The sequence below is a fragment of the Vulpes lagopus genome, chromosome 7 (assembly GCF_018345385.1).
Source record: "Vulpes lagopus strain Blue_001 chromosome 7, ASM1834538v1, whole genome shotgun sequence".
Classification (NCBI taxonomy): domain Eukaryota; kingdom Metazoa; phylum Chordata; class Mammalia; order Carnivora; family Canidae; genus Vulpes; species Vulpes lagopus.
Genome location: NC_054830.1, coordinates 77,981,661 through 77,999,815, shown reverse-complemented (window position 1 = coordinate 77,999,815; position 18,155 = coordinate 77,981,661). Strand labels below are relative to the sequence as shown.

General features: G+C 46.2%; 1 protein-coding gene across 1 annotated transcript in view; it reads left to right on the top strand.

Annotated features, from left to right (window-relative positions):
- The window catches only part of TMOD1 (tropomodulin 1), an 80,732-nt gene that overhangs the window by 30,861 nt on the left and 31,716 nt on the right, over positions 1-18,155 (top strand). The window contains exons 3-4 of the mRNA XM_041762949.1: positions 8,633-8,789; positions 15,533-15,652. Of these exons, the coding sequence (XP_041618883.1) occupies positions 8,633-8,789; positions 15,533-15,652 (277 nt within the window). The remainder of the gene's footprint in view (positions 1-8,632; positions 8,790-15,532; positions 15,653-18,155) is intronic.

Sequence of the window (18,155 nt, the reverse complement as noted above, 5' to 3'; positions counted from 1 at the left end):
CCATTACATAAGCACCTTTTAAGGAAGGTTACTAGAAATTGCCACTGGCCACTTGTTATTGACCAGGGCTTAGTTGCGTGGCTCACCTACCTGCAAGGGAGCCTGGGAAAAGTCATCTTTAATCTGAGTGGCCTTGTGCTCAGCCCTAAGAGTGCTTTTAGTACCAAAGAAGGGGAGACATGATATTGGGGCTGTTTGGAGGCTGTCACTGTGAGTTTGCCAGTTTGACGGCCTGGTGTCCTACTCTGCCAAAAGCTCCAAGACCGAGTGAGAAGAGTTGGCAGGAAATTAACCAAATCCAGGCCCTTAAAGAAAACATCACAGAAGGCCAGCTTGGCATTTCCCCAAAGTCCCATCAGTGAAGGCTGGCCCCATCCTGGACGCTCCCACCCTGGCACCTTTCATGTGTCCCCTCCCTCAGACCTGCCAGGGGCAGCAGTTGGGTGGCCTGACAGCTAGCTTGGGGCAGCAGGTGTGATGTTGACCTGAAGAGTGTCCAAGTAAAACCAACCGACCTTCCCCAGCTAGAGCAGCAGTGTTGTGTGGATCGGACTATTCGGAATGCATTTTCTTGGTGCCTAGTGCTTGGTGCCGGGGAAGGCAGAGGAGATGAAGATACATCCCAGCTGGCCCTGGAGGAGCACTCGGTCTCCTCAGGGAGAGATACAGCATAGACGTGCTCCAAGACAGAATTGGATGAGCATTATATAAGCACTGGCAGGATGCCCAGGGGAGTTTGGACAGAGAATTACCAGATCAATGTGGGGAACACTGCAAAGGCCAAACAGGGTGCCCAAGGGAAGGGCTTTAAAAGACAAATGCAGGGGAGGAGGCGGGAGGGAATGCCAGGCAGAGGGCACAGCCGGAGCATAGGCATGGCAGTGTGAGAGCAGGGTGCGGCCGTGGAATGTGGAGCAGCCTGGAGAGGCTGGGACCTGGAATCCTGGGAGACGGGAAGAAGATCAGGAGGCTGGAGGAGGCTGGGGTCAAATCACAAAAAATTCTCTCTACCTGGCTGATGAATTTGGTTGTGATTCTGTAGGTTAGTGGAGGGACCGGGCATTTGTGAGTTTACAGGGGGAGACACAGTTGGATGCTGATGTTGGGGAGGGTCGGCTGGCTGATGGGAGGGAGGGGAAGGGAGTAGAGAGGGAGAGATGCGAAGCAGGGAGGCTGGAGGCTGCGCTGACGCTCCCAGCTGGAGGCATGACAGCTGGAACAAGGATGGTGGGCACACAACCGAGGCATTTCAGATGCCTCCCTGCAGCTTAGCCTCACCCACACTCCTTTCCCTAGCAGGCCATGCCCCCTCATTCTGCCACCTTGTCTGTGATGTGCTTTTTGTCCCCTCTGTTCACCTGCCCTGGTTTTTTCCTGCCTGGTCCACTGGGACCCATTGAGCTCAGGAACCGCCTCCTCCAAGAAGCTCAGTACAATCGCTCACACCTGGACCTGTGTCTCCCCTGTAGTGTGAGCCCTAGTGGAGCAGGATCGAGCATCCATTTCTCTCAGGATGCCCAGGGCCCGGTGCAGAAGGGAATGCTGAATGTTTTTCTTCTATGTGAGGCAGAAAAGGAGAATTGGAACATGGGGAAAGGAAGGCTTGGCCCAGGTTGTGCCATGAACACTGGAACGAGATTAAGTGTGCTGTTGTGACCAATAGGCCCCACCACAATTACTGGACGTGTGCCACAAAAGCGCCTTTGGATGTCCACTAACACCCTAAAAAAGTTGATTAGGGGAAATAGCAACTATTGGGTTTCACTGGTCCTATAGCAAGGTCAGGGCAGCTGAGCCCAAGGCTTGGATCTTTCTGGAGAGAAAATTTTTTTTTTTTTTTTTTTTTGCTAAATACCTTGTAAAAGGTAATTAGGTGACTCACTGGCCTATAGAATGTTTGGCCTCGCTGAAGTGGTCGAAAGGAAGGAGGCGGGGGTCGTCTAGGACATGCTTAGTCGTTTAAAATAGGAAGGGGAGAGAAGTCAGTGGGCATTTTGGGCAGTTCAGCCTCCTGGGTTTCACTCCTACCCCAGGAGAGTAACTCCATGCCTCTGGGCCTCAGTTTCTCTATCTGTAAACCGAGACTAGTTTGATAAGAAGGTGAGTGCTGGCTTTCTAACACTTGGAGAGGAAACTAGGTTCTCATATGGCACCACATCTGGTTTCCAGGATCTGTTCCTAGAGGAAGGCTGTCAGGTGGGATGGAACATTTTCTGTGGCTTGGAAGTCAAGAGTCCTGGGCTCTCAGTCCAGCATATGACCTCAAGCTAGGCCCTTCCCCTCCCTGACCCTCGGCTGACTGCTCCCAGTATGTGGTAAAGAGGTCGTACTAGGGAAGCCTGGGTGGCTCAGTGGTTGAGCGTTTGCCTTTGGCTCAGGTCATGATCCCGAGGTCCTGGGATCAAGTCCCACGTCGGGCTCCCTGCAGGGAGCCTGCTTCTCCCTCTGCCTGTGTCTCTGCCTCTCTCTCTCTCTCTCTCTCATGAATAAATAAATAAAATCTTAAAGAGAGAGATCATACACATGGAGTTGTGTGTGGTTCAGTCACAGAACAGGAATCTAGGACTCCTGGAGCTCAGAGCATGGGGTGGGGGGGAACCTTTAATATGCTCTTGTCCTTAGACATACTTGATTTCTTTGAGAAAAGTGATATAATTGCTAGTTTATTTTATTGCTGTGAAGAATCAGATTAGGGTATATTTTGTATATTGATTAGTCACCAGCCTAAAAATGGTCATACTGATACTTGGGCATGCTAGTCATATACAGTGTCATCTGTATTATAAACTCAAGCTCTCTGGCTTTTTCTGTGCCTCGGTTTCCTCAACTGGAAATGAAAGAATTGGTCCAGAGGCTCTCTTCAGCTTTGTAGCCCTGAGCTGCCAGAAATCCATGAGCTTTTAAATACATAGTATATGTGTGTTTGTGTGTGTGTGTGTTGCTTGCGTGTTCTGTGCCTGTGTTGCCTGCATGTTGTGTATGTGTGCACGTCTGAATTAGCCCACAGTGGTCCTAGCTGGGGTGGCTTCTGAGGTAGCCCTGACCATAGCAATGATAATTGTGCAGATAGTTGATATTTGGCCTTATTGGCACCTGTTGCCAGGGTGTTAGATCTCCTAACAGCACAGTTAAGGATCTGTCAAAGCTTCCATTGTCCTCTGGATAACTGGCCTCCAGACTGCGGGTGTGAAAGTCAGATTAAGATGTTAACCTGTCAAGCTGCACATCCGAGTTTTAATTTTACAGCATTTGAAAGGAAGTCACCATTTAAAAACCCCTTGAGTAGGGAACCACAGGAAGAGGTTGCCTAATTTTTCCCCTATGATTATTTCTGAAAACATATTAAAAATTTCATGTGTTTTTATTATTTTTAAAACCACTGAATTAAAAACTTATGTATATACCTCTCGTACTCTAGCCCAGAGCCTGATATGGGCAAGACCCTCGAGTCAATATTTGTCAAATAAATGAATGATTATCTTGACTTTCTCTACATTGGATTCTAGTCTGATAGGAACTTTAGATCAGATGTGGCAAAATGGCAACCCACAGACTCAGTCTGACCTGCAGATGTGTTTCATGTGACCTGAACATTGTTTTTAAAGTATTTGGAGGGGATCCCTGGGTGGCGCAGCGGTTTAGCGCCTGCCTTTGGCCCAGGGCGCGATCCTGGAGACCCGGGATCGAATCCCACATCGGGCTCCCGGTGCACGGAGCCTGCTTCTCCCTCCGCCTGTGTCTCTGCCTCTCTCTCTCTCTCACTGTGTGCCTATCATAAATAAATAAAAAATTTAAAAAAAAAATAAATAAAGTATTTGGATTTTGTGTCAATATTAAAAAATCAAGAGCTTTCACATAAAGATGAACAGATCTAAGACCACCACCCATATTCTTACATGGTGATACTTCCAGAGCTCAGTGGTGTAGAGGCACTGAAAGCTCCGCTGTGCCACAGTCCTCACCACTCCCAAGCATCTAACAGATATAATTTTGGCCTAAGATCACAGAGCTGCCCTTGTCACATGAGCACATTTCCAAATATAAGGTCATGAGGACATGCTCTAAGTCCTATGTACCGAAGTTGTCTCCCAAAGCAAATCTCCCCCCTCACCAACCTGTCTTTGGAGTGAAGATGCACCAATAAAATGGTTGTGGGAACTTTTTTCCTCACCGATTGGATAGCCTGGGTCTGAGACTCAGTTTTAGGTACTAAGAGTCATGAGAGATCCAAGGCTATATTTTCTCACCCATTTAACTTTTCCATGACTAATTTACATAGTGAGACTCATCATGTCATCAAACAGGACATCATTTTAAATTTAGCCCCCTCTGGCCTGGCCAGTCCTAACCATCACTACTGGCCACTGGCACACAAAGAACCTTCTGTCCTTGGAGGTCCCTGACCGTTTAGCTACTGCATTAGGCATTTTTATAATTTTCCCCTGGAGAGCATATGCCCTTTTTTCCCCCTTAAAGTAGCCTCCACACCTAGCATGGAGCTCAGTGTGGGCCTTGAACTTACGACCCTCAGATCAAGACCTGACCTGAGATCCAGAATCAGATGCTTCGCCGACTGAGCCACCTAGGTGCCCCAACATATGCCATTTTTAAATAACAGCTTTGAGATATAATTCACAAACCGTAAAATTCACCCACTTAAAGTGTGCAGTGGTGGTGTTTCTTTAGTATATGCACAGAGTTGTACAACCATCACCACAATCACGTTTAGAACATTTTCATCGTCTAAGAGAGAAAGCCCTATTTCTCTCCAGCCTCCTCAGCTCTAGGCAACCACTTGTCTACTCTTTGTCTCTATAGGTTCAACACTTGGTATAAATGGATTCCGATACTGTAGTCCTTCGTGACTAGCTTCTTCCACTTAGCATGATGTTTTTAAGGTTTCACCTATGTTGTAGGCATTTGTCAGGACTATGTTTATTCTTACCACCAAGTAGTGCTCTGTGGTACGTATGTACCACATTCTGTTTATCCACTCATTATTTGGACATTTGAGTTGTTTCAACTTTTTGGCTATTCTGAATAATGCTACAGTGCTACTATTCTCACCAACATTTGTGCTTTTCTGTCCTCTTTATTATAATCTGCCTGGTGGGTATGAAGTAGTGTCTCATTCTGGGTCTGATTTGCATTTCCTTGATGGCTAACAGCAGTGAGTATCTTTTCATATGTGTATTGGCCATTTTTGTCTTTCTTGGAGAAACATCTCTTCAGATCATTTGCCCATTTTTAAACTGGGTTAGTCGTCTTATATTTTCAGTCCTGAGAGCTCTTTACGTATTCTGGATTCTAGACCCTTATCAGATAGATGATCTGCAAAACTTTTCTTTCAAATTGTGGGTTGTCTTTTTATGTTCTTGCTAGTCTCCTTTGAAGCATAAACATTTTTAATGTTGATGAAGTCAATTTATCTGTTTTTTTTTTCTTTTGTTGCTTATTGTTTTAGTAGCATATCCAAGAAACCATTGCCTAAGCTAGGGTCAGAGATTTATGCCTGTTTTCTTCTAAAAGTTTTATAGTCTTAGTGCTTACATTCAGATCTTTGATCCATTTGGAGTTAATTTTTGTATATCATGTGAGGTCACATGCCGTTTTCGAAAACAAGTTATAATGATAAATAACCATGAGTTTAAGAAATACGCAACTGCCTTTGGTTTTAATTAAATATCATTATGTTTTATTAAATATATCATTTAATGGGAAAAACCTTTCTAAAGAGGCTGGTTTCTCAATATTTACTTTAAAAATCTAATAATCTAAGAATTGTTAGAAAGGGCCTTTGATGTTTTTGTTTCTTAAAAAATCAACTGCTTTCAGTAAAGATTTAAATAAATTAAACCATATTTTAACATGCTATGTAAGTAATATTTTTAAAGTACATTAAAAACATCTTTATTCCCCTGTTGTAATATGGGCTTCAATTTAACAGTAATTCTCAATGAGGGACCATTTTGCCCCCCAGGGGATATATGGCAACATTTGGAAACATTTTTGGTTGTCGCAATGTGGAGGCGACGTGCTAGTAGCATCCATTAGGTAGAGGACACAAATGCCAGTAAACAGTTGACAAAGCATAGGACAGGCCCCATGATGAGGAATCATCCAGCCCCAAATGTGAATTGTGCCAAGGTTAAGAAACCCTACTTTAACTAAATCAGTGGCCTCTATCGGATATATTCTGAAAGAGATATGAGTTTGCAAATTCTCTCCTCCTCAGTTGTAGCCTTGTGGGTTTTTCCCATCACCGATCCTTTAGGGACCAACATGTGCCCCAGCACCTCACTGCCATCAAAACCCTTTAGAGTGACAAAAATCTATCAGGTCTTTCTTTGTGGGAATCATTGGGAAAACACTTGCTTTCAATGCTTACTTCATTTTATATTTGTGCATCTTCATTTCTTGAATTTGGAGACATATTTGGATAATACATCTCCATTTCAACATACACAGTTGGGTAACCAATCTCCTGCTAAAACGTATTTTATCTGATTATAAGTGGCAATTTGTGAGTGCTCGGCAGTGGGCTAAGCACTCTTCCTGCATTATCTAATTTAACGTTCTCTCTTTTTTTAAAAAAAAATTTTATTGGAGTTCAATTTGCCAACATTTAGCATAACACCCAGTGCTCATCCCGCCAAGTGCCCCCCTCAGTGCCCATCACCCAGTCACCCCAACCCCCGCCCACCTCCCCTTCCACTACCCCTTGTCTAATTTAACCTTCTCAATGAGCTCGAGACAGTAGCCATCATTATTCACAACTTATAGCTGTAGAAACTGAGGCCCAGTGATAGTAGGCAACCTACCCGACATTATCTAGCTGGAGTCAGCACTACATCAGGCCAGGGCGTAAGCCTGATGGGGGTCAACTGTGAGGTGCAGGCATGTCACAGAGAATTTGGTTTGCTCAGAGTAGATAATCACAGATGGAGGTTTTTTCTCTCTTACTTGAGTCGCCATGATTGCCCCACCATGGGAGAGATGGGGTGGACACACAGCCAGCCACAGTAGATCCCATCTCACCCAGGACATGCCCACAGAAATGTACCTCACCTGTGGGCCTCATCCACCTGTGTGTCATGGTGGGCAGTAGCCAAGGACTACTGCATAAGAGAAACTGGGGTGTCTGTGGCATCACTTACATTCCTGATGCTCACCCCAAAATCAGTCATGGCTTTCTTTTCTACGTCCTGGCCCATTATCTTGTGACATGCTCCAACTCCCATACTTTGCTGACTCATGGCCCGCATCCACTTGCACCCAACACTCCGACCTGAGCAGTGCCTCAGTGGTAAACAGTGAGAAAACATCTTGTGAAAGATCATACTGCCCTTAAGCAGCAGCATTGTCCTCCCAAGCTTTAGCCCTCAGTATGCCAGGCCCACAGCTCTCTACATATACCTGATATCATCCCCTCTCAGAGGGGGCTTTCCAAAGGATCTGGACTATGTGGGGATGGCTGCAATTATGCATTTTGATAGTACAGAGATTGGAGGTGGGATGGCTCTCTAGGTTAGCTGGTTTGGGGGTGCAGCAAGAAGTGGGGTGAGATTCTGCTCACCTTTACCTTGTAGTCAACCTCCACTAGGTCCCCGAGTGAAAGGGGGTGGGGAGAGAGCAATAATTGGAAGTGAAGACTGCCCTCCTCCCCGGCATCTGAAGAAGAACCCTGGTTTTTGTTCTAGATCTGTCCCCGCAACTCCTTGGGCAAATCTTTCCTTGCTCTGGGCCTCAGTTTCCTCTTGAAGGGAAGGTGTGTGCAATAGACACTCTCTAAGCATCCTTGCAACCATAAACTTCTTTGAATCTCTAAGGCACTGGGGGCTGAGGTAAGGGAAGACTACGTGACTCAAATCTACCCTAATTCTAGTCTGCTTTAATAGCAAGCCCTCACCTAGAAGCCTAACCGTGTTTGAAGAAGGAACACGATTGGCTGATGCTATCTTTCTTGAGACACCCATCTCCAAGGGCAACGTTCAAAATATTTAGCAGCCAGAGTGGCACGAGCATGGCCTGTCAGGAGGGTGGAAAGCAGCTGGGAGGGCCGTCCAGGGCTGCAGCCCAAAACCATGCCTCACCCACCCCATAGCTCTGCTGAGCCTTTCCCTGCTTGGTTATCGGGGCTGTTGCTTCTTCCCTGATTCCGCATGCAGGGCACTAACTCAAGGCCCTTGGGCGTCTTCTCACCCCAGCCACTGTATGCAATATAGCTGTAATTATCTGCATCCAAATGCCAACTTAATTATACTCACACTCACAGATGCCCTTGGAATGCCCCTGTATGCTAAGCCCTGTGTCGGCTGCTTCTTCACCCCCTTGCCGTCAGAAATATTGACGGTTTAGAGACTCTAGATAATTAAGAGACCTGAGTCCTAGCCTCACTATGCCTCTCATCTGCTGGGTGATCTTGGGCAAGTCTCTGCCCCTCCCAGGTGTCAGATTCCTCACATGTAAATGAATGGCCTGGATTGATTTGATGGGCTCTGAGGTCCCATTGGTCAAAGATGAATTTGGGGAGAAATGCAAGTCTTCAGCAGCTGACCACTCTCTTTCTCTTTCTCTCGTTCTCTCTCTCTCTCCCCCTCTGTGTCACCCGGCCCCACAACCTCCACTGTAGAATGCACTGCTGCCTGCAGGCCTGAGGCAGAAGGATCAGACCACCAAGGCGCCCACGGGCCCCTTTAAAAGGGAGGAGCTCTTGGATCACTTGGAAAAGCAAGCAAAGGAGTTTAAAGACCGAGAAGATCTGGTCCCCTACACAGGGGAAAAGCGAGGTACTGAATAATGTTACTCTTATAAATACATCACTCCCCATGCATCCTTGAGTGCCACCTGTATGCCAGGCCCTGTGCTGTGCCATATGGGTCTGGGCCTCCTAACCCTCATGCCCGCCCAGCCCAAATTCACAAACCCAACACCAAAAGCATCAATGCATGATGTAGATTTAGTGAAGTTTGGGGTAAACCAAGGAAAGAGTGATACCTTCCCAGATCGGTAAAACATTCCCCTAAATCCCCTTTAACCAGGGTGTCCTGATTATTTGTCATGCAAACCGAGATGCTTTTGAAAATCAAAGAGGACATGATTAATCAAGACATCGGGACATAAGGCCTGCACACGGCCCGTCCTGTACAAAGTGGGAGCAAGATCACCTGTCTCTACCCTAACTGTCCCTGCTCTCCCCTCCCCGACCCCGCCCAGTGTTCCTTTCTCTGGCAACTGCATCCCCTCCTCCATCTGTCCTTCCGCGACTCTCTCTCTCCCAGCCCAACACAAGTCATCTAGAACAGAGAGGCACGCCCTGCCCCTCCGGCCCTTCCAGGACTTCCCCTTGCACTCCCAACCATTCTGCTGTGATCTTGTGTTGTGTTCCCCCTCGCTCACCCCGCTGCTGCCCCACAGGCCTCCTTCCATTCCTCACACATTCCAAGCTCTTTTCTGCCTCAGGACCTTTGCCCGGACCCTCTGCCTGGACCGCTGCTCCTGCTCTCTGGCTCATGCTGTCTTCATGGCTGCCTCTTCCTGCCCTAGTAGAGGCTTCATGGTTAGAAACACCGCCTGGAGCTAGATGTACCCTGGCTGCTATCCTGGCACTACCACTTACTAGCTGTGTGAGCTTGAGCAGAGTTTTCAATCTGCTATGCCTCTGTTTCCCCCTCTGTGAAATGGGGATGAGGAAGATAATATTACCAGCCTCGTGAGGCTGTATGAGGATTGAGTTAAGATACATATAAAGCGCTTAGCTGGGCACCTGGCCCATAGTGAATGCTATGTAAGTACCAGCTATTATTATCCTCTTGGTCTCAACTGTACTGTCTCCTCTTTCAGGGGAGTCTTTCCTGTCCACTCTGTTTAGGACATACAGTCCCTTCAGCTCCCCCCTGGGTTCTTCTCCATCTCAGGAGCCTGTGTATCCTTCAGAGCAATTTCCACTTTATCATTTTCTCTTTATTTACCATTCCTCTCTCCTACCGGCCGTGAGGGCAGGGCCTCAGGCTGGTTTTGCTCACACAGTACCCCGGGCACCCAGCACAGGGCCTGGTGTACAGTAGGGCTCAGTAGAGAGGTGTTGAATGAATGAGTTAAAATTAAATAAACCTACAGTGAATCTTGTGGGCTGCTTCCTTACAATAGAAGCTCCACGAGTACAAGGACCCCATCTGTCTGGTTCATCATTACATCTGCACCTAATAAACACTGGCACGTAGTAGGCATCCGATAAGCATTTGTGGAAAGAAAGCATTCATTCTAATCAGTTAATTCGTTGTGTAATGGTTTATTTCCAGGCTCTTCTATTCTCCCCACCCCCAAGATTATAAACGTGATGAGCCTAGGGTCCACGTCTGTGGCTTTTATCTCTATATCTCTGTCATATGATAACTAATCAAATGAAAAAGCAAGCAGAGGTAGCCTCATAGTGGGGGATCTTGAGCCATACAAACCCTAGACTTTGAGCTCACTCCAGATTTTACAGAAAACCTAGAAGGTCAGGGAAGCCCAAGGGGCATTTAGATTACAGAACATCTGGAGGATTGTGTGGTCTGAGGCATCCTGGAGGAGTGGCATGGGGAAGAGGCCTTGACCATGAGGGCTGGGTGTGCCCAGCTGAGAGTGGGCACGAGAGGTCTTTAAACAAGGCACTTGTGCCATGAGGAGTGATTTCTGTGCAGCAGATAAACATCATGGAATCTCTGGATTTCATGCAGCCTTAGAACTCCCTTTGTCCCACCTGTACATTTGAAAAAGGGGGACACCGAGGCTGTGAGAGAGTCAGGAGCACAGCTGGGTGGACTGAGGATGACCAAGGTCCCATGTGCCCACCACCCTTCGAGGGAAGGAGCTGGAGATTGGGGGTGGGGGGTGGGGAAGGGAATCTGGGAGGTACACAGACCAATCCTGCTGCCCCTCCATGGCATGCTGGCCTGGCATGAAGCCAGGAACAGCTCTCCAGACTCCCAGAGCCTGACGGCCTTCATGAAAAACCACGCTGACCCAAGGAGGGTAGCTAGAATTTATTCTGTTTCCCTATGATGACACGCCTAAGAGATTTATCATCAGCACCAGCAGCAGCAGCAGCAGCAGCACCATAAAGCATTTACATGATGATTGTTGGAGTCTTTACAGTTTGAATAAGTGGGGGTCTCAGCAGAGAGTGTGGGGAAGGACCCCGTCTGGCTCTAACAGGCAGACTCAGGGCCATGGTGTCTGGGCCTCGCTGAAAATTTACTTACCTAACGCCGGGCCTCGAACTAGCCAAGGATGAGGGGAAACAGCACCCCAGCCTCCACAATGCTGAAGAGAATACAGGAGGAGCCATAAACTGGTGTGAAGTCCTGAGGAATCTGGACTTTCATTCACTCTCACTCAATTGGGGGGGGGGGAGGATCAGAATAAAGCTTCTATGCAGGATGTTTTTAGTGCAGAATTATATTGAATTCTTCTTGTGGAATTAGATTTGACTGCACATGCTGAGGATAAAGTCAAATAAGAGAGATTTAAGCAAGACAAAGTTTTAACTTTCTTTCATTTAGCTGCAGGGCTAGGCATTCTGGGCTGGTAAGGGATCTTCCCTGGCATTAGCCATCAAGACCCTTTCCAGTTTTTCATTCTGCCCCCCGGGCAGGTATGTCCTTGTCCTCATGGTCCATCTGGCTGCTGAAGCTCCAACCATCACATCCACATTCCAACTAGTACGACGAAGGAAGGGAAGAAGTCCAAAGCCCCTTTTGTATCTTCGAGCCACTGCCTTTGCTGGAGGCACCTGCCACAGAGGTGTAAGAAACCACAGGTCTGACACATATATTGAAAGTCCAGCCTACACATTGCATTAGTCATTTTTACAGCACATTTTCTTTTTAACCATTTTGTTTTCTTTGTATGTTTTGCTCTTTTTCAGATATAGCTCTGTTCGAGGTTGTGATACATTTTCCCTCAGATGACTTTGTTATATGTTCTGCTCATATATGTAACTAATTTTTGCTATAAACAACTTAAACAATAAAATAAAGTAATTCAGGGTAATTCTCTCCACTGAGTGATAGGCACTGATCCCATTTTAGTGAATACTCTTCTGGACTTTTCTCTCTGCACTCCCCACCCTCCCCACCACTCCCATTACAATTGTGGTCCAAGTCTCCATCATCTGCAGCCCTGACTGTTGCAGGAATCTGTCTCCTCACCAGCTCCAGGCTCCCATCCTCACCCCACTTTGGGTGATTCTCAATCAATAGCCAAAGTGAGCAAGTTTCTTTTTTTAAATTGAGGTAAAATCCACATAATATAAACTTAAGCATTGTAAAGCAAACAGTTCAGTGGCAGTTAGTGCAGCCACAATGCTCTGCAACCCGCACCTCTGTATAGATCCAAAACATTTTCATTACTCCAGAATAAAACCCTATGCCTAATAAGCAGTCACCTCTCAGTCCCTGCACTCCAGCCCCTGGCAACCACCAATCTGTTTCTGTGGATATGTTTATTCTGGATATTTCCCATGAATTAAATCATATAATATGTGACTTTATGTGTCTGACTTCTTCCCCTTAGCATATTGCTTTTGAGACTCACTAAATTCCTTTTTATGACTGAACAATATTACACAATTGGTTTACCCATTCATCTACTGGTGAACATTTTGGTGGTTTCCACTTTTTAGCTACTGTGATTAGTGTTATTATGAACATTCCTGTATAGGTATTTGTTTGAGTACCTGTTTTTAGTTCTTTGGGGCTTATACATAGGAGTGGAATTACTGGATCACATGGTAATTCCACATTTGTACCATTTTACACAGCCACCAGCAATATACAAAGGTTCCAGTCTCTCCACATCCTTGCCAACATTTGTTCTTATACATTTTGGTTTTTATTGGAGCCATCCTCATGGGTGTGAAGTGACATCTCATCCTGGTTTTGATCTGCATTTCTCTAACGACCAATGCTGTTGAGCATCTTTGCGGGTGCTTATTGGCCATATGTATACTCTTTGCAGAAATAGCCTTAAGTTCTTTGTCCATTTTTAAATTGGGTTGTTTTTGTTGTTGAGTTGTAAAACTTTTTTATATATTCTGGATACTGGACCCTATCAGACATGTGACTTCAGTATGTTTGTCTTTTCACTTCCTTGATAATGTCTTTTGAGGGACAAAGATGTTAAATTTGGATAAATTTAATTGCTCTATTTTCTTCTTTTGTTGTCGTATCTAAGAGTATGTTGCCAAATCTAAAGTCATGAATATTTACACATAGATTTCCTCTAAGAGTTTTATAGTTTTAACTATCATATTTCAGTCACTGATCCATTTTTAGTTCATTATTTTGTATATGATGTGAGATAGGAGTGCAGCTTCATCCTTTAAATGTAGATGTCCGGTTCTAGTGCCACTTCTTCTTCTCTTTTAAATATTATTTATTTATTTGAGAAAGAAAGAAAGAGAGAGAGAGAGCAAGTGAACAGGAGAGGCAGAGGGAGAGGGAGAGAATCTCAAGCAGACTCCCTGCTAAGCACGGAACCTGATTCAGGGCTCAATCTCACGACCCTGAGATCATGACCTGACCTGAAACCAAGAGTTGGATGCTTAACCAACTGTGCCACCCAGGTGTCCCCCAGCACCACTTCTGGAAGAAACAATTCTTCCCTGACTGAACGGTCTTGGCACCCTTGTTAAAACTCAATTTTCCATGGATGTATGGATTTATTTCTGGACTCTCAATCCTAGCCCATTGTCTATATGTCTATCCTTGTCAGTGCACAGTATCTAGATTTGTAGTAAGTTTTGATATCAGGGAGTCTGAGCCCTCCGAGTTTGTTCCCTTCAAGATTGTTTTGCTTTTTTGGGACCTTTTATGATTCCTTATTAATTTGAGGAATTAATTGGCTTTTCTAGTTTTGAAAAAAGAAGAAAAGAAAAGAAAGAGGGCCATTGTAATTTTGATAAGGGTTGCCTTGAATCTGGAGATTGCTTCAGGCAGTGTCGCCATTTTTTTTTTTTTTTTTTTTTTTTTTTAGTGTCGCTATTTTAACGTTGTCTCCCAATCCATGAACGTGGGATAGTTTTCTATCAAGTTTTCTTTCATTTCTTTCAGCAATGTTTTCTACTATTCCACACATGAGTCCTTCAGCTATTTGGTTAAATTTATCCCTAAGCATTTTATTCTTCTGGATGCCATTGTAGGTGAAATTATTTTTCTAGTTTTCCTTTCAGACTGCTTATTACTGCTATGCAGAAATACCACCCATTTGTGTACATCGATCTTATACCCTGTAACTTACTCCTAACAGTGTTTGTCAGTCCTAACAGTGTTTTGTTGAATCTTTAGGGTTTTCTGCATATTATATCATGTCATCTACAAACTGAGATAATGTTATTTCTTCCTTTCCAGTCTGGATGCCATCTTTTTTTTGCTTGTTCATTTGCTCTGACTGGAACTTTCAGTGCAGCGTTGAACAGCGACAGGGAAGGCAGGCATTCCTTGTCTTGCAGCTGATCTTTGAGGCATATTTCCTCCCTCTGTCAGGTCCCAGCTCATAGGCCATCATCTCAGTGGGGCCTTCTGTGATCACCCTACCCAAAAAAGCAGTGCCTGCCTCATCCAGACCCCAGCCTAGAACTTCCTAGTCTTTTGTTCTGCTTTATTTTCCTCGGCCATGCTTAATACCATGTGACATCTTTGCATGCTTATTTACTGTCTATCTCTTTCACTAAATTATAAATTGTTCTGTGCTGTTCCCCTCATTCCTAGAAAGGTGTCTGGTACTTAGGAAGCTCTCAGTAAATACCTGGTGCCTGAATGAAAGGATACATGCAGGCATGTATGCAATTTTCATCCATGGAATTAAATTGTTCCATTTTACAGACTTGCTTTTTCACACATTATGTCTTGGGCATATCCTTCTTCATAAGCAGATATCTCTATCATCCTTTATGATAACTGTGGGATCTCTATCATATCGATGTCCCATAATTTCTTCAACAACTTCCTGTTGGTGGTCAGTGCAATGATCATCCTTGTGTGCTTCTTTGCTCCCTTGTCCAGTCATGAGTCTGACACTTTAAAAATATCATGTCTCATGAGACAAGGATGCATTTTTGCTCCCTATTCTTTTAATAATCTGAATATGTTTTGTTTATTTTGTTTAGAAATGTTTCTAAATTTTTCTCTCCTATCCAAACCCTTGGTGAGGGTATCCCAGAGCCTGACATTCAATTACATTTTTCTTTTGTAGCTCTTGGCTACTTACAGGTCGTTTTCATTAATGACCAGTGTTTTCTATAGTGAGCGGTCTAGTTTGACCAAGTTTTAAAGTCCTTCTTTTCAAATGTGAGAGGTGCTCTGTTGGAGATCTCTAATTCTTGTTCTTTGGGGGAGTTTTGGCACTGGGTCCCCAGAGGGAGAAACCTGAAGTGACTGAGCTCAGCACCGAGAGACCCATAGGGATCTGGGACAGTCCACCTGGGGCCATCACCAGAGACTGCCCCAGTGCAGCTGCATGCCCTGTAACGGGCACTTGTGTCTTGCAGGAAAAGTCTGGGTCCCCAAGCAGAAGCCAATGGATCCCGTGCTGGAAAGTGTGACTCTGGAGCCAGAGCTGGAGGAGGCGTTGGCAAATGCCTCAGATGCAGAACTCTGTGACATCGCAGGTAAGAGGCTTTCCGGAAGCTTCTGCATGTCTTTTAGAACGGTTTGACCTGCCTCTTCAGGGAGTCTTGGATGGTTTATTTCAACATGAACACACTCTCTGTTTCTAAAAAGGACTAGAGGAGATTTCAAATATTAAGACAGAAACCCATTCACAAAAACCAAAATGAGGAAAATAGAAATAAAACCACCCAAACCTGTCACTCCACAGAGCCATCTGTTGTTGCCATGAGAGCCAATACCAGAGAGATGTGGAAACATCCCAGGGAGGGCCAGCATAGGTCCTCTACCAGCCACTGGATCAAATCTTGCCCATGCCACCTGGGAAGAGAGAGCAAAGGGGAAGGGACAGAGGGTGTGGGCAGTTTGGATTTGGGAGGCTGGAGGGAAGTCATCTGACTTTACAACCTTGTAAGACTCAGAGAACTGGGCTTTGAGGACCTCGCCCACTCATCTCATATTTGTATAACACTATCCATCTCAAAATGTGTTCCCATACAATTTTCACAAATAACCCTTAAGCTCCAGAAGGTGGCCTGATATTCAGAGCTCTTCATTACCCTTGTCTCCCTGCTACAGTCTAGTCCCTGCCCTGTGTGCCCTGAGTTCTGGCCCTGTCAGGGATTGGGCTCGGGGTTGCAGCAAACACCCCACATGCCCACTGTAGTACTGCTCCTTGGCCTGGAGGGTAGGGTGTGGTCTTTTCATTCTGCAAACATGGGAGCTGCTAACCCCTCAGCCCAGATAGTGACAGGAGGTGGATGGGGTGAGAAGAGACTCAAGGCAAGTGGGAAGGGGAGAGAAAACCTAGAATCAGCTGTGACTGTCCAGCCATGATACTGAGGTTAGAAGAAGAGTCAGGAAGGTTCCATATTGCTGACTCCAGGAACTAAGTGGATGGTGGTACCATTAATGAACGTGGGTATGTTAGTCTGCTCGGGCTGTCATACAAAATACCACAGGTCGGATGGTTTAAACAACAGAAACTTACTTTCTCATAGTTCTGAAGGCTAGAAGTCCAAGATGTTGGCAGGTTGGTTTTTTCTGAGCCATCTCTCCTTGGCTTGTAGATGACCACAGCTCACTGTGTCCCTCAGTGCTTATGTCCCCTGGTGTGCCTTTGTGTCTCTTGATATCTTTTTATAAAGATGCCAGGCAGATTGGATTAGGGCCCAACTTAGCAGCCTTCCTATAACCTACTCACCTCTCTAAAGACCTTATCTCTAAAGGCATTTACAAATTCTGAAGTGCTGGCGTTAGGACTTCAACATGTGAATTTTGAAGACACAATTCAGCCCATAACAGTGGGAAACGTTGCAGTTTTAGAGGAAGTACTGAGTTCTTTGTGGGATCTTTGGAGTTTGGGGTGCCTGTGGGCCACCCAGGAGGGGCCAGTTGGACTTGACAGTCTTCAGTAATGCAGAGAGTTCTACACCAGAGGCCTTGTGGTGTCGTTAGCATTGTCAAGCTCCAGGCAGAAAGCATGACCCTCAAGTGGGTGCCTGGGGCTCTGGAGGCAAGCGCCGTGGCCCGTATAGAAGCCTTTGAGAGATGAAGAGTAGAAATGGGGCAAAGCTAGTCACCGTGGGAGCCAGAAAGCCACACATGGCCTAGAGACCAAAAACCAAGTCAAGACAGGCAGAGCCTGATGCAAGAGCTAGGAAGACAGAATGGGGGGTCAGGGCTGGCCGGGGACCCACGGCTGTGTGAGGCCAGAGGCCAGGGAGGCCGCAGCTGCCCGCAGCTGTCTTCTGCTTCCTCACAGCTTCTGGCTTCTCCCGGGCGTAGTGTGGGGGTCCTGGCAGCATTTGTGCTGGGGAGTGAGAAGGGGTGGCTCTCCCGTGGAGCGGGACATGAGGGGAGGGACGGCGAGAAGCCTCCGTAGCACGAGGGGTGGGCCTGGTCCCAAGCCAGGTTGCGGCAGCCCAAGGAGCGCAGGGTGGGGAGAGCCAATGCCTAGATTCCCAGTCCAAACAGCCGTTCCTCAGGAGCCAGAACATTTGGAAAAGGGCTCAGGGCAGTGGTCTGCAGGGCGTCGGGGCTGAGAGGGAAAGGTCTGCATGTTCCCTGTGAAGTCCAGAAGCAGTGAGTACTTCACCCAGATGGACACAAAAAGCTGGACTCAGGGATCTTCCCTGGTTTGCTTTGCGGTTCAAGATTGGTTTTATTAAAAGCACAGAAGACCTATTAGAGTCCTCACTTGGCTCCTAGATTTCCAGCAAACCATCTCCCCGATTGGGGGGTCCTGCCGACTTCCAGTTAACCTGTGCAGCAGGGAGGTGGGTGGGTGACACCGCTGTCCAGCATCTCTGCACTGACTCACCCTGGAGCTCTTTTTAATCCCAGCCTTGTCCTCTGATCACCCTCCGTGATGTCACTGCCCTCATTAGGCGGCTCAGAGGGATTATCGAATGACTCCGCTGTCAGAACCGCCAGTCCCTGCGCCAAAATAGAACTGCAATATCGTGCTCAGTTTCTGTGTTGATTTCTTGAAACTATTTCTCT